The 24,712-nt window shown below is 40.4% G+C and overlaps 1 protein-coding gene and 16 non-coding genes across 17 annotated transcripts in view; 15 read left to right on the top strand and 2 right to left on the bottom strand.

The window, feature by feature from the left end:
- The first annotated feature begins 453 nt into the window (after window positions 1-453).
- The window catches only part of LOC128360456 (F-BAR and double SH3 domains protein 2-like), an 82,538-nt gene continuing 58,279 nt past the window's right edge, over window positions 454-24,712 (top strand). The window contains exons 1-2 of the mRNA XM_053320893.1: window positions 454-507; window positions 4,336-4,433. Coding sequence (XP_053176868.1) covers window positions 487-507; window positions 4,336-4,433 — 119 coding nt within the window. The 5' untranslated portion in view covers window positions 454-486. The remainder of the gene's footprint in view (window positions 508-4,335; window positions 4,434-24,712) is intronic.
- On the top strand, window positions 14,572-14,645 carry trnat-agu (transfer RNA threonine (anticodon AGU)). The gene has a single exon. It is a non-coding gene; the product is annotated as a tRNA-Thr (tRNA).
- On the top strand, window positions 15,784-15,857 carry trnat-agu (transfer RNA threonine (anticodon AGU)). The gene has a single exon. It is a non-coding gene; the product is annotated as a tRNA-Thr (tRNA).
- On the top strand, window positions 16,249-16,322 carry trnat-agu (transfer RNA threonine (anticodon AGU)). Its single transcript has one exon. It is a non-coding gene; the product is annotated as a tRNA-Thr (tRNA).
- trnat-agu (transfer RNA threonine (anticodon AGU)) lies at window positions 16,699-16,772 on the top strand. Its single transcript has one exon. It is a non-coding gene; the product is annotated as a tRNA-Thr (tRNA).
- Window positions 17,163-17,236, top strand: trnat-agu (transfer RNA threonine (anticodon AGU)). Its single transcript has one exon. It is a non-coding gene; the product is annotated as a tRNA-Thr (tRNA).
- On the top strand, window positions 17,663-17,736 carry trnat-agu (transfer RNA threonine (anticodon AGU)). Its single transcript has one exon. It is a non-coding gene; the product is annotated as a tRNA-Thr (tRNA).
- trnat-agu (transfer RNA threonine (anticodon AGU)) lies at window positions 18,129-18,202 on the top strand. The gene has a single exon. It is a non-coding gene; the product is annotated as a tRNA-Thr (tRNA).
- Window positions 18,573-18,646, top strand: trnat-agu (transfer RNA threonine (anticodon AGU)). The gene has a single exon. It is a non-coding gene; the product is annotated as a tRNA-Thr (tRNA).
- trnat-agu (transfer RNA threonine (anticodon AGU)) lies at window positions 19,032-19,105 on the top strand. Its single transcript has one exon. It is a non-coding gene; the product is annotated as a tRNA-Thr (tRNA).
- Window positions 19,386-19,459, top strand: trnat-agu (transfer RNA threonine (anticodon AGU)). The gene has a single exon. It is a non-coding gene; the product is annotated as a tRNA-Thr (tRNA).
- trnat-agu (transfer RNA threonine (anticodon AGU)) lies at window positions 20,043-20,116 on the top strand. Its single transcript has one exon. It is a non-coding gene; the product is annotated as a tRNA-Thr (tRNA).
- Window positions 20,385-20,458, top strand: trnat-agu (transfer RNA threonine (anticodon AGU)). Its single transcript has one exon. It is a non-coding gene; the product is annotated as a tRNA-Thr (tRNA).
- Window positions 20,680-20,753, top strand: trnat-agu (transfer RNA threonine (anticodon AGU)). The gene has a single exon. It is a non-coding gene; the product is annotated as a tRNA-Thr (tRNA).
- Window positions 21,640-21,712, bottom strand: trnam-cau (transfer RNA methionine (anticodon CAU)). The gene has a single exon. It is a non-coding gene; the product is annotated as a tRNA-Met (tRNA).
- Window positions 21,904-21,976, bottom strand: trnam-cau (transfer RNA methionine (anticodon CAU)). Its single transcript has one exon. It is a non-coding gene; the product is annotated as a tRNA-Met (tRNA).
- trnat-agu (transfer RNA threonine (anticodon AGU)) lies at window positions 23,503-23,576 on the top strand. Its single transcript has one exon. It is a non-coding gene; the product is annotated as a tRNA-Thr (tRNA).

Below are 24,712 nucleotides of genomic sequence, written 5' to 3'. Positions count from 1 at the left end.
TTAGCTTAAACCATCCCGTTCTTGGCCATCTGGGGGCGCTGTTGAGTTTAAATAATCCCGTTCATGGTCACATTGGGGCGCCATTGAGCTTAAATTGCTGAAGGGGTTCCCCGTTAATAATACCCCCCCCATCCCTTCCCCTCTCTGCTTTTTCTTCTCCGCCTGTCTGCTGCCCCTGCTTTCACAACACACAGTACAGTACACACTAGTCATCTAGTAGTGGCAGCAACCAACACACAAGTGTGTTCAGTCTCTCCTCGTAGCCTCTGCATAAACTGGCCATTTATCATCAATCATGGCCGCCGGAGTACAAATTTAACTCCCCCCGTCTTTACCTCCCTGTCGTCTGGAGAGGGGAGGATTTTTTTTTGTTTTTGTTTGAGGAAGCAAAAGAAATATTTAGTCCCACACACTGATTTTGGATTTCCTTTTTTGGAATTACAATATATTTCACAAGGGAAATACCATTCATGTCAATACTCCAAAATGCAGCCACCGCCGAGGAAGGTGAGTGATTTCTAGAGTCCGTTATGTATGTTTTTTTTCATCTTCTCTTTCTAGCTCGACTGTACAGACAATGACAGACAGATAACAGTGTAGTAACCTTAGATATGGATGTTGTGCTTCACTAACCACACACACACACACACACACACATAAAAAGGCGACTGGTGCTGCTGCACACTTAACACAATTAAATTAAAAAATAAAAAGAGGGAAGACATTTTTTTCTAGCTAACATTAGCAGCTAGGTTAGTTGGTAACCTAGTAACGTTAACGTGCATTCTGTCCAGCCGTTAGCGTCAACCATCAAAAAACGTCAAAATACGTACGTAGCTACTATAGAACGCTAGGTGGGCTAACATGTGACGTTTTTATACAAAGCTGGAGACAAAATAAATAAGTGCATGTGATATATATTGTCTGTCTTCTATGCACATACTGTAATGTTAGGGAAAATATAACTTTAAATGAGAAATGTACAACGCCATTTACACTACTTAACATTACTGCACAGTTAGCTAGTACATCAATTAATACACAGCTGCTTATTTTACTGGATTCATATTATTTATTGTAAAAAAGAATTGTTGACAACAGTCTCTATCTAATATTGGTTGTGATGCTTCTTGTGATGAGACAAGACCTTCCAGTCGGTCCAGGGGTCACACACACACACACACACACACACACACATCTTTTTTTTTTCAAAGCCAGGCTGAGCTGACAAAAGCTAAACACACACACAGAGACAGAGAGAGCGAGAGAGAGAGAGAGAGAGGAGGCATGCTGGCAGAACCATGTCTAATACTGACTTATTGATTCTGTATGGGCTGAGACATAGTCCCCTATAGCTTGGTACTCAATGCCTGTGAGAGAGAGAGTGTGTGTGTGTACCTGAAAGTGTGTTGAACTTGCTTGTCTATAGCTTTCTATGAGTGTGTGTGTGTTTTCCTGAAATAGATGCATGAGAGGCAATTACCCTGCTGTGAACCTCTGCACAGTTTTTCTCTTAATTATCACATATTCCCCCAGTGCCATTTATGCTCTGGGTTTCTAGACACGAGAGTGGCCCAGAACATGTCATATCATGTCTGTGAAACACACACACACAGACACACACACACACACACACTTGCACACAGGTCCTTTCATCACACAGGCTGTAGAGAGACCCCTATGCCTGTCTCATGTTAGCCTGTGAGTGATCAAGTGCACCATTACGGTCATATTAATTTTGTAAGAACTCATTCCTCACCCGTCACCGTTTTTACCACTCGTTTGGATTTATTTTTATTCCAGCGAAAATCCTTCCAAGAATAAAATTAGAAAAATAACGATATGTTACCCCCTGCCAACGTGGCTGGCACGTATATGCTCAGCCCCACAGCACCACACCACCAGAGTGTTATCAGTATTTGGCTGTTGGATACTAATCATTTCTCTCCCAGTGTGACACATATAGCCCCTTAAATGTTTTGTCTGTGTCTCAGCACATCTGTTAACAGACTGAGCCCGTCTGACTCTCGTATATTAGTTTTTATGTGGCTTAGATTAAAGAAGATGGCTGCAGTCTGTTAATTTGATTGAGAAAGACTGTACAATGACACACAGCATTGTTTTGAGATGTGATAATGCAATTGAATACAGCACATCTATCTATCTATCTATCTATCTATCTATCTATCTATCTATCTGGTCATTTTTGAGACCATATTTGGTGGATCTGTTTGTATTGACAGGTATTATTGTGTATTTGAATGGGATCTTAGGTCTGAACAACATTTTTTATAATTTTGCATGTTTCACTGATAGAAAATTAACTCATTCAATCTACCAGTCAGCCAACAGCCCGGTATCTTTAACCTTTCACACTGTAATTAAAACAGGACAAACATACCACACATGAGACAACATGACAGAGGATGTAGGCTACATGCGCTGATGTCAATTTTACATTATTGAATTCAATCAAATCATTTATTTGGTATAGATTATAGGTCATATTGTTTAACTAGAGTTTCCCTCAGGCAGGTACAGGTGGGGATGTGTGTGAACCAGAAGCATCATTAAACAATCAGTGGTTTGGGGCTCTCTTAGCAGTGTTGCCCTACCTGTTACTATACATAAGCTCACGCTGAGCTGAGCTGTTTTCCTTTAACGTGACCTTTACCATGTTGCTCATTTTAAACCTCTTTCTCTATGCCTCCTAATTAACGTCTCCTCGTCTCCTATTTTTCACTACCGCTTTCACCTTGTTCTTTTCCTCTCACCGACTTTCTTTCTTTCTCATTCTCGCGATCTTCTTCTTCTTCTTCTTCTTCTCCCTCACCTTTCGTATTCTCCTCCTGTCATACATGACCTCCTCTTCAGCCACTCTTCCTCTCTCGCTTTGCTTCGCCATCTCTCCATCTCTCTCTCTGTCACCCTTTGCCCTTCCCCTTCTTCCTCTCTCCCTGTCTGTCTCTCTCTCTCTCTCTCTCTCTCTCTCTCTCTCTCTCTCCCTCTGTGGTTTCCTTATGAGTGATAGGTGAAATCAAGTGAAGTCATTTTAGCCCTGATAATGTAATGAACCACTCCCTCCTTATCTTCAAAGACAAAGCGCATGAAAGAAAGGGGCTCTGCAGCGTGTGTGTGTGTGCGCGCGTGCATGTGTGTGCCAGTGTAGTGCGTGTTATGTTGTTGATTGTTTGTCCAGAACAGTCATGAATTTGTCCACTGTTTCTCTGGTGAATAGCCGATGGAATTCACCCGACAATACACAATGACCTTCACAGTGACTCTCTATGTGTTGGCAGGAGTGTGTGTGTGCGTGTGTGTGCTTGTTTGTGTGCATATTAAGGGTGGGCTTTCTTTCTTTCTTTCTTTCTTTCTGTCTGTTGTTGCACAAGAGTGTGGGTGATTGCAGGTTTAAACCCCCCGTGGTCTGACCACACTAATGAATTTGTGTATGAGGTCATGCTATTAGCATCTTTCCCTAAATGCTATGTGAAGTATCTTCATTCAACTCCATGTGCAAAATAGTCTCCTGCAAGCCTCTCCAAAACTCTGACACTGATGGATTACTGATGTGTGGGTGTGTGTCTGTGTGTGTGTGTGCGTTTTTTCCAGGTGACAGTAGAGCTGTGCACGCTCAGATAGATGGCAGCTGACTGACAGATAAATACATAAATATAATGGATGAATAATTTGAGTGCGTGTAGATGATATTGAGTTGGGAGCCACATTCTTTGATACAGAGAAATATAGTTAAAGTGCATCCTTTCTGCACAATCCACATCTCAGAGCTAAAATGAATTTCTTTTTAATCAACACCCCAATTTTGATGATAATAGGACTGAAACAGACAGTAAAATGACTGATTAAATTAATAAGCGTCTGTCAATTATTTAATTAGGCTGAGTTTTGTTATGTTGTTGGTCACCTTACAACCTTTCTGGATATTTATACACTAAACAATTAATAAGCAGATTAATCCATAATGGGAATATCAATAGTTGTAACCTTAACAGGTAATGTTAGAGTACCTGTCACATTGTTGTATGCTTTTTTGTGATGTGGTTATGCAGCTGCTGAGAAAACAAATCATTGTCAATCATTCATCTTCATACAAGAGTCTAGCAGGAAGAGGCATTTGACACTCTCTGAACCCTTGAAAATGACAATATTATCACACCTGATGACTAGTCTCATATCTCATTAATTTATCAGTGTGTGCAGGGATAGATGAGATGTGATGTTGAGGGAGGTGAGTCAATGAGGAAAATAAGATTAAAAAAAAGTTAAAAAAAGACAAATCAGTTGCTTGATGTGTCATTTTTGTCTCCCCCCCAGGTCAAAGTGACACAGGAGCTGAAAAACACACACACGGATCAGATGACAAGACTGCACTTTAAACACCAGACTGAATGTGACCTGCTGGAAGACATGAGGTATGAACACATCTCTGTCACACACACACACTCACATGTAACACGCTACTGTTCTCGACCACTGCAAAAGCACAGAGGAACACACTCATCAGCTGCCAGACAGCTTTAAATCTAGTCATCACCGCTGTCTGTGACACACGGCCATGCACAAAAAAAAAGAGAGAGAGAATGGAGACTAATGAGTGAGCGATGGAGGAGTGGCATGAGAAAGAAAAAAGAGGAGGAGTATTGTCATATTCCAGTATTTTTTTTGAGAAGGACAAAGGGTCGGGAAAATGACGAAGGAATTTCCTGCTGCCCCCTTCCTGTTCTCCGACTCTGTTTCTTTCTTCCTCTCCTTTCTGGTCTTCCAAATTTCCCTCTGTGTTTGTGTCATCCACTCATTGGTTTGATTTTTTTTCTTCCTGTCTCTCTTTTTTTTTTGTCTGTCTCCATATCTCTCTTTCATTTTGGCTCCGCTCTGTTTACTCATGACGTGTGTGTGTGTCTGGCAGTTTTCCTTTTTGGATTTGGCAATGGGAGGAAACCCTGGTTCCTTCACACGCTCTCATTTTCTGTGTTGACTAAGCATTGATTATTTATGACAGCAAACTCTCTTAATAGGCTCTGCGCTTCCATCCCTCTCTTTCTCATTTTCTTTCGCCATATCTTCTTATCTGAGACTTTTTCCTCTCTCGTTCTCCCCTCCTTTCACCCCCTGGGGGGCAGCTCCAGCTGTTTGAGAACAGACTGGCTTGTTGCTGCTGGGGATTTTTTTTCTTTTTAAGATTATTTTTATGGCATTTTTGCTTTTATTGGACAGAGGGCAGTGAACAGGGTGGGGTGCAGGGGGGGCAATGGGTTTGACATGCAACAAAGGTCCCTGGCTGGAGTCGAACCAGGGACGTTGTGGTTATGTGACATGTGCAGTGACTATTTGGCTACCGAGGTGCTCCGTTGCTGCTGGGTTCTGGAGAGTGAACAAAGGCCCGGTCCCACTTGTGGGAGAGTTGGAGAGCCAATTTAACATATGCAACCACAATGTGTTAGTTCTTTGAATGACTGAGGGATGGAGCTACATGCTACTGGGTAAAGATCTCTAAAATTGGCTTTGTCATCCTCATGGTTGAAAGATGCTGCCTGCAGTGTTTTCTCAGTGCGTTCCTCTTGCCTTTAATGTTTTGTAATTATTTCTGATGACACACTCTCATGGTGGTAAAATCAGGAGCAGCAGGGTGGTGTAGTGATTAGGGAGACCGGCTTTCCATTGGGAGGCCTGGACTCAAGCCCCTGCAGCAACAAGCATCTGCTTCGTCGTCGTGTCCTTGAGCAAGACACTGAGGCCCTGCTAGTTTTCCTTAAAACGATGTAGCACTCGTCCTCAGAGGATCTTTTTTTTTTTTTTAAGACGATCGTAAAAGATCAGAAGGGGACAGGGTTATCTGAAAACTGAAAAGCACACCAGAAGCAAGATGTCAGCGGCGGTGCAGTAGCTATGAAAGTGTTGATGGATTCGATCCAAGCTGATACTGAACGCTGTTACTGTTGTCAGGAGCAGCTGTCTTTTTAGCAGCGCTGTACCTGAGGTGAGTGGCCAGCCAAACTCTGAACTGTCTTCACTATACCACAAATATTTTCTAGTAGCCTACATGAGAAGTACACAGGGACAAAAATTTGTGTTTTTTTTGAAACTGTGGGCCTTGATCAAAACAGTAGCAAAAAAAAAAAAAAAAAGGCTTGGAGCTTTAAAACTCAGAGGCTGTTGCATATGGATGTGCCACATGTGTCTCTCAGAGTTTTTGTGCTTTTAAGGAAAGAAAAAATGTAGCTGTTTCTTGACAAAAAATGAGCAAAGGCTGCCTAGAAAAACACCGCAGGGATGTTCGGCCCTTTAGACTGTAGTGCAAGAGTTCAACTGGAATTTCTATTTCCAGTGATCCGTTAACACCAGATGTGACATGGTTAACTAACCTTATAGGTTATTGACATATCAGTCTCTTTTAGATGTACCTAACTGTCCAAACTGTAATATTAATTAAGCAGCAGTCATTCCCACATGAGAAAGCATTTAATACTCCGTCCCCATCCAGAGTCACAGTGCTGACTTTATAGCTGCGATGTCGCCTGCAAACAGCCAGTCATTGCACCGCTTTAGGCAAATAACCAGTTAGCTGAGATGAGGACATTTACACTAATGATAATTATGTACATTGCAGCTTTGAAAATACATTTCTGAAAGATCTGGACATCTTTAACAACACAGCTGGAAACAGATCAAGGGAACTGTGGACATATAATCAGACACACATGTTGTCAGACCCACGCTTTACCTGCATAGAGCTGACAGTTTATTTTAACTCTTACATCCTGCAAGCTGCTCTGAGGTTATTTACCCCAATTCATTCACAGGCTGTCTTTATCAACACAACACCCACACATGCACACGTCACTAGCTATCGTATTCAACCTCTCTTTCTGCCCTCAACCAATGGTAAAGGTTAAAAAAAAAGAGAAAGATATACACAACATGAAAGAGCGACAAACAGACAGACAGTCAAAAAGAAAGACAGAAAAAGAAAGGGCAGTGCATTTAATCCTCTGGGACTGCGTTTTAGCTGGAGCAGTCTAGGAGAGAGGATGAGAGAGAGAAAGAGAGAGAGGGAGAGAGAGAGAGAGAGAGAGAGAGAGAGAGAAAATGACGAGTTGGTGGACACAGGGAGTAAACTTGGTGTCCTCAATCCATCTAAATCCTCTATACCCTTATGTCTGCCTCAACAGCTACATGCACACACACACACACACACATCCTCCATCGCTGGCCATAAAAGTAACCCAAGTCTCACACTCTCTTGTATTCCCCTTACACACAATTGGTAATGGTGGCCTAGCTTCCTCTTTTTGCTGATACGGCTAGGAAGATATTTTCACCCTAAATGTATTTAAGTTAGTAGATTTTCACACTGGACTAAAACTGGGATGCTGAATTTAACACTTGTGCCTGTATTCTCTCGCTCTCTCTCACTCTCCCTATGTATGTGTGTGTGTGTGTGTGTGTGTGTGTTTCATTTGCATGTGCTAAATGAAATTTGGGTTTCACACAGATTTATTGACCAAATTGCCGAGGCTTATCTGCAAATATCATTGAAACATAATGGGTCTCCATGCTGAGTAGCTTGATAAGCCTCCTGAATTTGAAACCTAAAATGCTATTAGAGTTCTCACTAATGATTTTCACCGCAGCCTCCATAATCCTCGTTGAGGAAGAGGAGGAACATAAAATCAAAGACTCATTTTAGGGGGGAGGGGAGGGGAGGGGGGGGGGACCTCAAATGAATGTGATGCTGATTGACTTACTGCTAATATAATCAGGCGGCACAGACAACATGTGCTATTATCCTAAATCACAGGAGAGGTCCACATGTAATACTACACATAGGGGATAAGGCTGAGATGACAGGGTTCCTTCTGTTTCAAAATGAGGCAGGTGATCCTTTAACCACGACCACATGGACTTTTATTAAATTATTTTTAAGAGGATATATTCATGTATTTAACTATGAGTCACATCCTAAGCAGACAGCTGAGGCACCATTTGCCTCCTGTAGTAATCACTGGCTATGACTTAGATAACCATTAACTGTGTGATTGAAATAATAATAGTGATTTGTTTCAATCTGAATAATAAGAGGGTCTGGTAGGCATTAGACAGTCAGATGATATTACTAAGAAAAATCAAACCAAACTATCTAATCTGTTAGACAAATGTCCGACAAAACAATTTATTTGATAGTGTCTGCTTCACTGAAATACCAGAATAAAACGTTCATAAGACTTCTGTAACGGTCTCGCAGTAAATTCTTCCTTTGTGAAGCTAATCATATTCAGTCTTTATTGAAATTGCATTAGCGAGCTAATTAAACTGTGTGGCCCTTTTGGTGGCGTGGTGCTGAAATGGTTTTCTATTCTTCTTCTATTATTTTTGACTATGGGCAAAATAATCAGAAAAAAACAATTGGGGAACTCTAAGACTAAAAACAGTCCGAGATTACATTATTTATTTATGCAATGCTCTTTCAAAATGTAATGCAAGAAAAACACTGTGCAACAGATCTGTGCAACAAGGTGTCTCTGTAATTGTCATGTTGGTTTCATTTTTAAAACAATATTTTCAGGGTGTGAATAATGTGGACTATTATCTGTCAGAGCAACGGCAATAAATACAGATGTCTCTGATTAATCAAGCATGGCAGAAACTAAGCAGTCAGACACTGTTGAAGCTTTTATTCTGTGACAGATTCAAGTGTTACATTTCAGATTATCTAGTGTGACAAAGTGTCATCCACTAACTCTCATTGAAAATTGCTTTTTTGTGTTTTGTTTGATGGCTGGCTTCATGTTTAAACAGGACACCTCATATTTCAGCAGTCACACCTGAACAACAGTCTGCAATAATGTCATGACCTCACTCCTTCAAATAGAGAGGGAACAGCTGCTGGTGCATCTCGGTCACACACTCATCCTGTTTCTATTTCACAACACACACAACAACATAATCTGATCTTCTTTTGAGAATAATTGCACAGTGTTAGTTAGAGCACCAGACCTTTGGGTAAGAAGTGTGGATTTGGTGGCTTGCTAATAAGCTACATGATTTAAACCCTTTTTAAATGAAGCTATAACAAAAACAAAAACATGTAGAGCCTCTATTGGTTCGTGAGGTAAACCATCATCGGTTCACTAATGACCTCTCAGGGTTTGTCACGCTTTTTCTGAGGCTTCAGTAAGTTTGTGTAGGAGGAGAACAGGTGCAGTGGAAGCTGATGGTTTCAACACCAGCACACGGTGCCTTAAAAAAATAACATGTTAACTAAGTAAAACACATCAGAGGATGATTTGAATAATGAAACATGGTGAATCAATTAGCTACATTGAATTTCTGTCTTTTTGTTGCTTTTAAGGTTGCTACTGTATTTTCATTATTGATGAATCCGTTGATTACTTTCTCCATTAATTGATTAGTTGTTTGGTCCATGAAGTGTCAGAAAATGTTGATCAATGTTTCCCAAAGCCAAATATGACTTATTTAAATTTCTAGTTTTGTCCACAACCTGAAAATATTCAGTTTACTGTCACAGACGATCAAAGAAACCTGAAAATATCCACATTTTAAAAGGTTTAAAATGGTTAACTATTAAAATAGGCGGTTATTAATTCAATACATGGCAACTAATCGATTAACAACTTGCAACTTATCTTTCTAATTTGCACATTCAAATCGGATTCAGTGTTTTTGCCCAAATGCCAAATCTGCTAATTCCATTTAGCTCTTGCAGTGAAAATTTGCGGAGAATCTGCTCCGTTGTGTCTTGTGGTGATCAAACAGTGTGAAAACATGACCACCCTCCTCCGCCTCCGTCTCTGTCTGTGACTCATGTTGATTATCCTGTTGTCCCTGATCTCAGCCTGTGTCCTGTAAACCATTGATCTCAGCTGTTTTCCCACGTTTGATCATTCCCTCTCTCTGCTTTTCGACCCACTGCCCCCTTTGCCCTCAACACACACGCACACACACACACACACACACACACACACGCAGTTCATACACTTAGTGTCCACTTTCAGGCACTTAAGTATTTCCTGGCAGACACATATTCATCTGCAAGTCTGGGCTTTTTCTTTCTCCCTTGTTTCTTCACGCACAGCTGATGCTGACACTGCTCCTTGACTCATTGACCATGCACTTACAAACACACAGTGGTGGGAAAGAGGGAGAGAGAGAGAGGAGAAAGTGGAGGATGAGAGAAGGAGGAGAGAAGCAAGTGTTAAAATGACAGCGACTGTACAGTTTATCTTTACTACACTAATCTGACAGATGTTTAGTTGCACACACACACAGCATACGACACAGTTCTTATGATTACAGCGTGATCAAACGTGATCGGCCTCCTCTGTTCATTTTCATTCTCTGTTGAGAATCCGACTGTGTCAGACCGTGGGTGTGAGATATTTCCAGCTGGTAATTGTGCATCCATGTTTACGTATGAGGTCTGCACCGCAGTGTAACCATGGCAGCATGAAAAGCCTAGACACGTCCAAAGATCCCAGTGAGGATATATGTTTGGTGTGTGTGTGTGTGTGTTGTATGTTCCAGTGGTGTGTGCTGCAGTATTCAGATACCAAAGCAGAAAATCTTCACTTTGGGGTTATTCATGTGCGATGTGTCAAGAGAGCCAGCATTTGTATTTGCATATTTATAAATACATGTACTCTACTCTCTCTCTGTGTGTTTTTGTGACAGAACCGGTGATTGGAAAGTTGAACATGTGTGTGTATGTAGGTGTGAAATTAATAGACATTATTAAAGAATACTTTTCTTTTGAATTATTTTAAAATTGAGTTGTACCCCAGATTCAGTTCACTGAAATTAAATCACCACAGTTCAGGTATTCTGAGGTTTTTAGGGATCCAACTTTAAAGATTGGTATCAGGGCTGATCAAGGCATTTTTAACTGATTGGTATCAGCTATAATGAGCACAAATGATGACTGTTTTACGTCAGCTTTCACACAGGTGTCGTAAAGGGAAAGCACGGTTTGTGGCAGGACGCAGAGGTTTACTCTGGCATACCTAAAATGTCTGCAGTGTGGAAATATTTGAAATTGGAAAATGAAAGCAGTCCAATGTCCAGTTCGAGCATTTTGCAATCCAGTAGTAACAGAAGTGCGTTCAATATTAACAATTTGATACTGCACCTAAGAAATAAACACTCGATGGAGCACAGTGAGTTCACTCAGGTAACTCTGGCAAAAGCTACACTGAAGCAACAAATAATAAAACAAAAGAGAGAAACAGGGACAAGGCTAGAAAGATCACAGAGAGGTTAATTAAATTCATCGCTGTGGTAGAAAATGCAGGTTTCGGCCATCTGGAGCTATTGTAGCTGCGGTCCGCCCCTACCCTCTCGACTCTGCCCTACCGGACCTACAAGGTCATTTAGCAGACTGTTATTGTCTTTATTACAGACATTTGGAGCTCTGATGGCCCGATGTCATTACTCAGCCTCACTGTACAATGGATTGACTCAAATTTTGATTTAAAGGTCACCGTATTGCATCATCATCAGTTTCGTGGGTCACATACAGCAGAGCATATAAAACAGACAAATGAGGAGATGCTGCAAGAAATACAGGGGATGGTGCAAGAAATACACAAAAAGCAATGGATGATGTGGTGGTACCAAAGGTGGGCTGCATCATACAAGCTTCAGCACGCTTCAGCTGGTTGTACACGAGGATCTGCTTTTTTCAGCATCACAGACACACTCCCCAACACAAGGAAGATTGTAGGGCATTTTAGGCATTTACCACAGGCCTACGCACGTCTGGAAGATATCCAGATTGATATGAAAATGCCACCCAAGCGCCTACAGCAAGATGTGCAAGTTAGATGGAACAGCGCTCACTACATGATACAGAGCATAGTGGAGGAAAAAGCAGCTTCTCAGCCTTCTCTATGCAGCTTAGCACAACCTTCCTGCTACACTGACGGCGAACCAGTGGGCTCTAATGGAGAACACAGTCAAGGTTTTAGCTCCCTTTGAAGAACTGAAGAGGGTAGCGAGCGCTGAGACTGCAACTGTAGCTGATGTGATCCCTGCCACAACGGTACTTAAACGGTATTCTCTCTCAAGAGCACAGCGCTGACCAGGGAATCAAGACGATGAATGAAAAGCACTCTCTTAGAGGCAGTCTCTTAGATACTTCAGCCAGGTTGAGACTGAGCCACTCTGCAGCGTTTTAGTGGATTCCAGATACAAAGACAGGCAAGTCCATCATAAAGTCTTAAATGCTTTATAATGAATCAAATGTAATCACTAATATCAATCAGTTAAGCCAATTTCTTTTTGATGTTTAGTTATTTATTTAGTTTTACCTAGATTTTGTTCTGTTCATGGTTAGACGCTTTTTCACTCCGATACTTCACAAATTCCTGCAACCTGAGGTGCGATAAGAATGCTCTCTCATTCAAGAGATGGACAAGATGGATGTACGGAGGGCCATCGGTGACGTTTTCAAAGGCAGAGCATGTGAAAAACAAAGCAAGCAGCAGCCTTGGCAGTGTCTTTGATGAGCTCTTAGAGGAGAGTGAGATAGAGACAGGGTCTGTGAACGCCTCATCAGCAGTTCAGTTGCAGAGTTACCTTTCAGCGCAATCCATCTCAAGGTCACACAATCCGCGACAGTACCGGAGGCCAAGCTTCTCTGTACGCTCTGCACACGAGTGGACGGTGAGAGACTCTTCAGTGTAGTGTTAAACACAAGAAGGAAGTAACGATTCTCCAAATCCACTTCATGGTTCACACCTTGACTTTTGAGCCACACTTCCATTCATACGTCATATAAAGTAAATCAAAATGGATGGATGGATGGATGGATAGATGGATAGATAGATAGATAGACAAATAAATATATTATATATACAAACAAATAACAAAAAAAAGTCTCTACATATTATATTTTTTACATATTACATAATCAAAATGAGCCTTTCCTCTAAGGGGATGGATAGATGGATAGATAGAGAGGTAGGTAGGTAGGTAGGTAGGTAGGTAGGTAGATAGATAGATAAAATGATCCTTTCCTCTAAGGGGATGGATGGATGGATAGATAGATAGATAGATAGATAATGACCCTTTCCTCTAAGGCATACCTTAACTGCAGAGGGTGCCAGGCCTTTATTGGAAGTAGGCTCATGTTAACGGTCGGCCTTTAGTACTATTTCTTTCTCTGTTTTCTGATCTGCTTCCGTTTTCTCTGTTAATTGTTTGTTTGCACGTCACAGAAGACGGAACTGCTTCTTGAGAAGGTGGAAGTTTGTGTTGTGGTTTCAGTCACTGTTTCACCCCTGTTCAAGTGTTATTGATGAGAAGAGGAACCAGCTGTAACAGGGCAGGGGTTTTCCTTGGAATAAAACCTACCCTTTATTTTGAAGTGTGAATAAGAGTATAAATAAGTGAATGAGAAAAAAACTATTGTAGCAGCTCCAATAAAAGCAGTATAAGAACTGGCCTTTCCTGAGAGTTTCTTGCAGTTTTACTATTTTGACATTCAGGTTTTAGTATAACAGGTACAGCTTGGATGCAACTAATCATTTTCTTAATGCATTGCAGAGCTATTCAATTATCAAGCATATACATGGGATTGATTTTAATAACTTTAATGTACTTGAATTGTGCACTGTGCAGCTGTATTATTTAAAAATAAAAATTACAAGCAGCAAGCAAATATGTGCATACTTATTGACTGTCAGGTTTTTTAAAGGGAGTGGGCTGTCTGGCTGCATGACAGGCTCTATTGATGTATTGAACGTATGCTAGACTCAGTTACAGTTACAATGACTGGAGGAATATATGTAGTAGCAATAGCTCGTCCACCTTAAAGATCAATCCACCTTAAGTGAGCCTGGTAAAATGAGGCTAACTGATTGTTGCTAGCTTCAGTCGCTAACTTTAATCAGCAATTGTCAAACAAAACAAAAGCACTGAGGAGCTGTAGCATTTATTCACTGACAAAGTCTAGACTGTACACACATTACACTGTTATGTTCACGGCTATACTGCTCACTTAATACTATACTCTAGCCTGACGTCACACACACACACACACACACACACTCTCTCTCTCTCCCTCTCAGCCACAACCTAGCTATGCACACAACCTATCCACTGAACTATCCCATTCTTCGTGAGACGTACCATGGGGAAGAAATGCATTTGTTACAAATGTGCTCATTTATCTTTCCAGCCGGGTAATGAGTCACACTTAACGTGAAGACACTCATTATTATTGTATGACTTTTAACTTCACTGGTGGGGCAAGTAAATTTCTCTCCCACTTGTCCTACAAAAACATCCAAGTGTCCCAGACAAGCAGACAAACCTTAATATTGAGTCCTGCAAGTATTGGATTGGGACTCGGTCTCGGTAGATACTCAATATAAAATGACTCGGATGGGGATTGATGGCATGAAAACGTGATTGGGACATGCCCAGTTGTTTTTGCATGTTTCATCATACAAAACAAAAAGAAAAAGGCTCTTATGCTGCAGGACAGGGAAAACCTTTTTAATGTTTTCTCCTGGCACAAGCTGCCTTTCAGGAGGCGCTGTGGCTTAGTTGGTTAAAGCGCCTGTCTAGTAAACAGGAGATCCTGGGTTCGAATCCCAGCAGTGCCTTTTCTGTAGCTAATCTCAGTTCTGCCAAATTAAGGACAGAGCTCTGTTACAATTGAACTCGAAAGGGTTTACATTGTTATTGTTACCATAAAAAACCACTGCATAACAAACCATGAGGTTACTGTTGTGAATGTATGCAGCTGTGACATTTAAAGGAAACCCAATACCTTTAAGAAAGTCAGCAAAGATCTGTGTAATGTAACTCTGGTGTGGGGATGAAATGTGGCACTTGCATTTCATATGATTTCACTTAATGCCGCCTAAAGAAGCATTTCAGTCATGGCAAAATATATGCATCATCTGATCTCCAAAAAGGTGTATCTATGTTTATAAGAGGATGCTTTTTTAGCTAGGAGCTGTTGACCTTGACAAATCAGCACAACAGCTGACCAGGATAATACAACTCATCCTTTTTGAAACAACCAGTATAATGATCTTGTCTAGTCTTGTTTAACATTAATACCTAAACTCAATCAGACCATCACAAAACAAACACATGGTTAAATTAATTATTTATGAATAGTGAATGGTGGCTATTTTTTTAAATTTTTTGCATCTTAGCATTTACATGACCCACCCATCGTGAAATTAATCAGACACATTAATCAGCAACAAACCAAACATTGTGGCGTGTAATCCCACCCGCATCTATCAACACATTAACATAAGCCAAACATGAATGGCCTTCACATAATGTCCCAGGAGATCTCCAACAATGGAGGTAAAACAAATATATAGACACAGCTCAACAGCTCAAATATTAAACAAACAAACAAACAAACAAATAAAATCAATAAATCTACATATTCCATGTATGTTAGTTAAAACCTTGTATAACTGATCCAGCTCATAATTGGTCTGTAATCCCTATGAATTATGAGGATGTATTTATCATGAATTATATTTCTCTGCCTGTTACATTGCTTGTTACATCTCAATTGTTGTCTAAGCATCTGTATGCAATGTGGAAAAATACATCCTTTAGGCCTAACAAAGATAACTGTATCGCCTATGTCGTGCTTTTAGTATGAATGTTTAGAATATACAAAGATTAAATTACCTTTTTAAAGATTTTTCCCACAAACCAAGTCACAGCAGTCACAAAACCGTACCCTTAATTTATTGTAGAGGTGTAGGTGGCGCTGTGGCTTAGTTGGTTAAAGTGCCTGTCTAGTAAACAGGAGATCCTGGGTTCGAATCCCAGCAGTGCCTTTTCAGCAGACCACTGCAGCTGTAGTTGTGGTTATGGTTGAAAGTAATCTGTTACAATCATTACTGATGCTTTAATCAGTGTCCTGCTATAAAATAATGTAAAGTACGCAACCCTCAAGTATCTCCATATCCTCCGTAGCCCTGACGGTTAGCAAAATGTTTAAGGAAGTGCTCATCACCTTAATGCATCTTCATTATCGCTGTTGTCAAGCTAAGCTCAGAGGAAATTAAGTTAAACCTCTTTGCCTTTAAGGTGTTGAAGATTTAACGTTTTTTAACCAGTTGGCATACTTGTGTTGAAGAATGCTTTTCTAAAGAATAAAAAACACTTTTTAGTTAAATCACAGCGGTTTGAAACCAGTAACCCTCTCATTAAGATTATAGTGTAGGTGGCGCTGTGGCTTAGTTGGTCAAAGCGCCTGTCTAGTAAACAGGAGATCCTGGGTTCGAATCCCAGCAGTGCCTTTTCAACAGTCCACCACAGCTGTAGTTGTGCGTCGGAACAACGTGTATGTGGTTATCTGTTACAATCATTGCTGATACTTAGTCAGGGGATTTTAATCAGGGTCCTGCTATGTTCAGTTCAAATCCTGTTTTTGGATGAAATAATGTAATATACTGAGGTATCTCCATATCCTCCGTAGCCCTGACGGTTAGCAAAATGTTTAAAGAAGTGCTCATCAGCTTAATGCATCTTCATTATTGGTATTGCCAAGTTAAGCTCAGAGGAAATTAAGTTAAACCTCTTTGCTTTTGAGGTGTTGAAGATTTAACGTTTCCTACTAAACTGTTTTTAACCAGTTGGCATACTTTTGTCTCTCATAAAAAATTAGATGTAGGAGGCGCTGTGGCTTAGTTGGTTAAAGCGCCTGTCTAGTAAACAGGAGATCCTGGGTTCGAATCCCAGCAGTGCCTTTTCAGCAGCCCACCACAGCTGTAGTTGTGGTTATAGCTGTAAGTGATTTGTTACAATCATTGCTGATACTTAGTGAGGAGATTTAATCAGCGTCCTGCTATATTGAGTTTATATAATGATGTAACCTACAGAACCCTCAAGTATCTCCATATCCTCCGTAGCCCTGACGGTTAGCAAAATGTTTAAGGAGATGCTCATCACCTTAATGCATCTTCATTATCACTGTTGCCAAGCTAAGCTCAGAGGAAATTAAGTTAAACCTCTTTGCTTTTAAGGTGTTGAAGATTTAACGTTTTTAACCAGTTGGCATACTTGTGTTGAAGAATGCTTTTTAGTTAAATCACAGTGGTTGCAAACCTGTAACTCTCATTAAAAATGTAGATGTAGGTGGCGCTGTGGCTTAGTTGGTTAAAGCGCCTGTCTAGTAAACAGGAGATCCTGGGTTCGAATCCCAGCAGTGCCTTTTCAGCAGCCCACCACAACTGGAGTTACATCTGCATTATAGTTGCATACAGTTGTGCATCTGAACAACATGTATGTGGTTATGGTTGAAAGTGATTTGTGATTTGTGAACTTAGTGAAGGGATTTAATCAGCGTCCTTCTATAAAATGAAGTAATCTACAGAACCCTCAAGTATCTCCATATCCTCCTGATGGGTAGCAAAATGTTTAAGGAAGTGTTCATCACCTTAATGCATCTTCATTATCGCTGTTGCCAAGTTAAGCTCAGAGGAAATTAAGTTAAACCTCTTTGCCTTTAAGGTGTTGAAGATTTAACGTTTCCTACTAAACTGTTTTTAACCAGTTGGCATACTTGTGTTGAAAAATGCTTTTCTAAATCACAGCGGTTACAAACCAGTAACTCCCTCATTTAAAGTTAGCTCTAGGTGGCGCTGTGGCTTAGTTGGTTAAAGCGCCTGTCTAGTAAACAGGAGATCCTGGGTTCGAATCCCAGCAGTGCCTTTTCAACAGCCCACCACAGCTGTAGTTGTGGTTATAGCTGTTAGTGATTTGTTACAAACACTGCTGATACTTAGTGAGGGGATTTAATCAGCGTCCTGCTATATTGAGTTTATATAATGATGTAACCTACAGAACCCTCAAGTATCTCCATATCCTCCGTAGCCCTGACAGTTAGCAAAATGTTTAAGGAAGTGCTCATCACCTTAATGCATCTTCATTATCGCTGTTGCCAAGCTAAGCTCAGAGGAAATTAAGTTAAACCTCTTTGCTTTTAAGGTGTTGAAGATTTAACGTTTTTTAACCAGTTGGCATACTTGTGTTGAAGAATGCTTTTTAGTTAAATCACAGCGGTTGCAAACCAGTAACTCCCTCATTTAAAGTTAGCTCTAGGTGGCGCTGTGGCTTAGTTGGTTAAAGCGCCTGTCTAGTAAACAGGAGATCCTGGGTTCGAATCCCAGCAGTGCCTTTTCAACAGCCCACCACAGCTGGAGTTGTACCTGCATCAGAACAACATGTATGTGGGTTATGGTTGACAGTGATCTGTTACACTCATTGCTGAACCCTTAAGTATCTCCATATCTCCGTATCCACTGTAGCCCTGACAGGTAGCAGCAATTTAAGGAAGCCCATATCAGCTTAATGCATCTTCATTGTTGGTATTGCTAAATTAAGCTCAGAGGAAATTAAGTTAAACCTCTTTGCTTTTAAGGTGTTGAAGATTTAACTTTTCCTACTAAACAGTTTTTAACCAGTTGGCATATTTGTGTTGAAAAATGCTTTTCTAAATCACAGCGATTACGAAGCAGTACCTCCCTCATTTAAAGTTAGCTGTAGGTGGCGCTGTGGCTTAGTTGGTTAAAGCGCCTGTCTAGTAAACAGGAGATCCTGGGTTCAAATCCCAGCAGTGCCTTTTCAACAGCCCACCACAGCTGTAGTTACATCTGCATTATAACATTTATGTGGTTATGATTGTAAGTGATGACTTACAATCACTGCTGAAGCCAAATCTATGCTTTATTCAACAGATGTATTCAGCTTCATGTTGTGTTCATGCTGTTTATTCGCTGATTTTGGATAAAAGGACATACCGTACGTGATTGCGACAGACATGTCCTGCTTTCATTTTATTCCTCACACTTGATGGTTGTTTGGTTTTTCTTTGATATATATGAGGTGACACTAAACTATAAATGTATTTCTGTTACTTGAGTTACACCCAGGTAACGATTTAGTCTTTAGGCGTTGAAGGCTTAAAATTTCGTACTAATTTTAAACTGTAAGATGAAGCTATAGGTGGCGCTGTGGCTTAGTTGGTTAAAGCGCCTGTCTAGTAAACAGGAGATCCTGGGTTCGAATCCCAGCAGTGCCTTTTCAACAGCCCACCACAGTAGTTGTATCTGCATCAGAACAACATGTGTGTGGTTATAGCTGTAAGTGGCCTTTAAGTGGTTGAAGGTTTAACATTTCCTACTACATTTAAATTAATGAAATAAAGTTTTTAACCATACTTGTAGTGATATTTATATCAATACTTTTATTGATATTTGCTTTTCTAAAAATGATATATACACTTTTTAAACATTCTTTCCTCGTGTCAAGTCACAGCGGTTGCAAACCTGTGACTCTCTCATTAAAAGTTAGCTGTAGGTGGCGCTGTGGCTTAGTTGGTTAAAGCGCCTGTCTAGTAAACAGGAGATCCTGGGTTCAAATCCCAGCAGTGCCTTTTCAACAGCCCACCACAGCTGTAGTTGTATCCGTGTCAGAAAACATCTATGTGGTTACAGTTTTAAGTGGTCATTTATAATCATGTCTGAAGCCAAATCTATGCTTGATGCAACACATTTAATCAGTTTCCTGCCGTATGTTACTGCAACATGTGCTGATTTTGGATAAAAGGATGTATCGTACATTATTGTGACATTTCCTGCTTTAATTATATTCCCCACACTAATGTTTCACTTCACTTTGTTATATAGAGTGACAGTGGGCTATGAATGTATCCCAGCAGTGTGTTTCTACCTGGCAGGCAAAGTGACATTGTGAGATGTTGTCCTGAATATTGTTGGTGCTTTTAGAAAAGCAATAATCCCTTTATTTGTTGTCGTTGTCGTATACTGTAGTATAGATCAATCTGCAGGACATGATTATTACAACTACAATACATGACCTTTAGTTATCTTTAGTATGAGATACTTGCAGGTATGACTTGGGAATAATGCTGCAGGTTTAGTCTAAATGATCTTACCTCACATCAAGTCACAGCGGCCGCAAACCTGTAAATCTCTCATTAAAACTGAGGTATAGGTGGCGCTGTGGCTTAGTTGGTTAAAGCGCCTGTCTAGTAAACAGGAGATCCTGGGTTCAAATCCCAGCAGTGCCTTTTCTACAGCCCACCACAGCTGTAGTTGTATCTGCATCAGAATAACATTTATGTGGTAATGATTGTAAGAGGCCCTTTAAGGTTTAACATTTCCTACTAAAATTAAACCGTATTTAACCACTTGGCATTCTTGTAGTCATATTTATATCAATACTCGTATTGATATTTGCTTTTTTAAAACTAAAATCCACTTTTTAAACATTTTTCCACGTGTAAATTCAAAGTTTTCGCAAAACTGTGACACTCTCATTAAAATATATGGCCAGGTGGCGCTGTGGCTTAGTTGGTTAAAGCGCCTGTCTAGTAAACAGGAGATCCTGGGTTCGAATCCCAGCAGTGCCTTTTCAGCAGCCCACCACAGCCGTATCTTTGTCAAACTAACATGTATGGGTTTATGGTTGTAAGTGGCCTTTAAGGGGTTAAAGGTTTAACATCTCCTGTCTTTAACCATGCTAGTATTGATATTTGCGTTTGTAAAAATAGCTCCACCCTTATTAAACATTGTCTCACACAGCACGGTTGTTCCAAAGATGTAAGTGTCTCATTACCATATTTTAGCATACGGCGCTGTGGCTTAGTTGGTTAAAGCGCCTGTCTAGTAAACAGGAGATCCTGGGTTCGAATCCCAGCAGTGCCTTTTCAGGTGCTTGTAGAAAAGCACTGTGCAGCATAGCATAAATGTCTCAGCAGGACATGATCTGCACAGCCACAATACACGACCCATACTTATCCTTAGGATGAAAGCACTTGCAGGTATGACTTAGGAAGAATGCTGCAGGTTTAGTAGATCTATTTTTAGAACAAGAAATTATAATTTTCAGTATTTTTTAGATACAAGAGTTAGCATAATTTATTCAGAGAGCTAGGCCTGAAAGTCCAGCGAACCCCTCTTCCTTTCATCTCACTGCTCAGGTACAGATGTTGCATAGATGAGCTGCTTATTAGTCCTAGTAGCTGCATGCATATCATTTTTAGTTTGTTGTTGGAAAAGGTGGACATTGATTATGTTTGAAGTAGTGGATCAGTTTAGGTAAAATCCATTAATCGTATCTACATCCATGAATCAGTGATGATTAACCACAGTGTATATTCTTCTAGTTGCACACATGAAGCTCCATACATAGAAACAGGGCTTTGTGTTGCAGTACATTGATACTGACATGAAGACTAGAAACGGCTGTCACTCCTGATCTAAGTTTGGAACCAGGCGCACACATGTCCAACAAGAAGAAGAAGAAGAAGAAGGAGAGCTTTAAAAAACCCTGACTCAAGAAAGAGTTTGGACTTCCACATGCACACTAATGTCTGTGATTATCAAGTGCCACGTTGTAAAGTAGGTTGACTTTGTTCAGCTCATTCTGATATGAGAGATTACAGTAACGGTGTGATCATGCAGTTCCTATGTAGGATACGTCTCTGAGGTGTTGATTTAACTTGAGTTGTTTTCTTTTAAATGTTTGTGGAGACAGTTCAGTGTCAGTCAGTGATTACTAAATTGGGTTTCAGTGCTTTTCAAAACACTCTGCCCCGTGTGAGGCTCGAACTCACGACCTTCAGATTATGAGACTGACGCGCTGCCTACTGCGCCAACGAGGCCTACAGGTGTACTCAGTTTGATATGAGAGATTACAGTCATGCAGTTCCTATGTAGGATAAGTCTCTGTCATGTCACTTTAACAGTTATGGTAGCTCCTTACTATTGAGTTCTTCTCTTTTAAATACTTGTGGAGACAGTTCAGCTTCAGTGAATGATTAGTAAATTGGCTTTCAGTGCTTTTCAAAAGACCTGCCCCGTGTGAGGCTCGAACTCACGACCTTCAGATTATGAGACTGACGCGCTGCCTACTGCGCCAACGAGGCCTTGCAGGATTTTGCAGAGCATGTGTGCTTTAGAGCGCAGACACAATGCCTGAAGGGCGGGGGTGGAAGTTTGTGTCTCTGAACAGGGGGAGGGAGCGTGTCGTATTTCAAATGACATGCATGGGGGCGGAGTTAAACACTAAACATGTGCTCCAGCCTCTTGCAGTAGATCATTGACGTCTGGGAAATACTGCAGCAATGTCTCTGTGTCTCTGTGTCGGATTTAAATGAATGGCTCAGTCATTAAGATTTTCTCGTGGCTCTTCTCAGCTATTAAAGCCAGAAATTTAAAACAGCCTCTGTCTAGAAAACAGACAGAACACATGCAGCTTTAACACAAACTGATGCCTTGGGAAAGATTTGACAAGAAGCGTTGCCCTATTTGTTTGGGCTGTAATTAGCATAGGGAGAATTGGCAGTAATTATGCTGTCTATGCTTACAGTAAGTGTTGTCTTCCTTTCCTGAGTCTTCCCTCCTCACCGTTTCCCTTCCCAGTTGCTGCTTGTTTGTAGTTGTTAGATTCCCTCACACAGTCTGTTGTTGTATGGAGTTAATTTTAGATGTTTAGTTTTAGTGAGCTGCTTAGCTACAGCTGCTTACATTCATAAAGAATATATCCCTGGGCTACATACAATATACATGCTGTTTTCATACATTACTAAAGCTGCATTAGCAAAAGGCCTATAGCCATTCAAACAGCCAGATGGAAGTAGATGTTCACATTCCTTAAGCCATGTTAATTTAACACCCATTTAGACAAATACTCATCGTCGCATTCCTCCCGCACTCCTCCCGTAATTTTAATTGGTGCTCTATAATTCAATCACCTGACTTCATATCTTCCTGATGAGCCTTGAACAAGTCATTGAAATGGGAGCTCTCAAGTAGGTTAGCTAAGAAGGTGTCCTTAACATCTACATGTGAATGAAGAAGAGGGAATGCTAATGACTTCAATGATAATACCATTTACATGTGAAAACGACTTGTCTTTATAATGACGTGCGTTGACACTGAAAAGAAAAAGAGAGTAGGTAGTTGAATCTTGTTTTCGTCCCACTCTTTCATTAAGCAAACAAGACAAATGTGAATTTGTGCTCCTTGTTATGACCTCCTCATTACTTTCTATGTGTTTGAATATACTTTACCCCAAGATGCAAGTTGCCCGTTTTGACACATGTTCCTGTATCAGTCATCAAACAGCTGAGTGAGTTTAAAATGAGTGATTTAACACTTCATAAATGTTGCCTGTTTATCAAAATACAACAATAAATTATTTGCTGATATATTAATATGTTAATCAAATCACTTTTTATGCTTTTCAGCGTAAAAGCATTAAATATTAGAGTTGCATTCAAGCGTCATAAGAAGCTTAGTAAAGCATTTCCTTTTATACCATTTTATTCATAGTTTAAATTTTGTCTTACATGTGAAGCAACCAGTTCATTGTGATTCAACACAATATGTGGAGCCCATGAACATTTCTTTATGACGTTGCCAACGTAAACATTGCTCCTGTGTACCACGTGGCGCTGTGGCTTAGTTGGTTAAAGCGCCTGTCTAGTAAACAGGAGATCCTGGGTTCGAATCCCAGCAGTGCCTTTTCAACAGTCAAGTGCAGATTTACTTGTTTCACTGTAGGGAGATTTACTTAATGTACATACATATATACCCAAAATGATGCAGTCTCACTCAGATCAAGGTCTCTGTTGCAAAAGTGAAGAGACACAATACAAATAGACATTTATCCTAAAGCACATACACATAGCATCAGAAACAATTCTCGGAAATGTTTAAATCGAAGTACTGGAAGACAGTCCAAGTTCAGTGAGGCACAATCAAGATAATGATACATCTGTTCAAATATGCAGGTGAAATTTTTGAGTATCCGGTGAGGTCATCTACAGTGTGCAGTATTTTTTTTATCTGTCTGTGTAATCTTATATCTAATGTTGTGTTTTTCATTGTGTGCATTCCTGGGCTGTGATAAGAGCTTCCACTGTCTCTGCTGCCAGGATGCTGTATGATGTTCAGAGGACAAGGGGAAAGTTAAAAAGGCTTTGTGGAGAGTTTTTTTTTTCTTTTTTGGTGCAAAAACTGTCACAAAAACAGCAACAATAAAGTAATGCCTTTTGGTTGAGGTCGAGTATGGCCTTCGGTTCAATTAATGCAGTTGAGATTATTCGAATAGATGCAGCTGTAACTCTTTTCTCACTGCTTCTCCCAATTTAAGAACGGGTCGTATCCGTTGCACTGAAATTCACACAGTAACCCTTTGCATTCACTCTCCTGGCATTATAGCTTTTTTATGTTCAATCCCACAAGTCACAAAGACAAATTTTCACTTTAGGATGCACCAAGACATATCGTGAGGTCATATATTCATTAGATCAAAACGACCCCTACCTTTTTACGGCCGCTGCGTGAGTTCGCCCAAGTTCGAGCTGCAGCCCCTGTCGTGCCCCTCCGGATGCTCCTGCTGATCAAGGCCAATTATGTTATAGAAGCTATATCTTTACTGTGTCCTGCTCATGCTTCACAGTCTTGTTACTTATGGAAAAGGAGTCGTTTATTCTGCACAGACTAAAAGAGACTGACTCTCACACGCTCACACACCCAAGTGAATATATTTACAAAGACAGGCAGAGCTACAGAAGTCAAAACACACACACCACTGTCTCCTGTTATTTTCCAAGACCCCAGCTTGCTGGTCACCTTGTTCTCCCTTTATCATACTC

Source organism: Scomber japonicus, chromosome 6 (assembly GCF_027409825.1).
Source record: "Scomber japonicus isolate fScoJap1 chromosome 6, fScoJap1.pri, whole genome shotgun sequence".
Lineage (NCBI taxonomy): Eukaryota > Metazoa > Chordata > Actinopteri > Scombriformes > Scombridae > Scomber > Scomber japonicus.
This window is presented reverse-complemented; position numbering and strand designations above follow the sequence as displayed.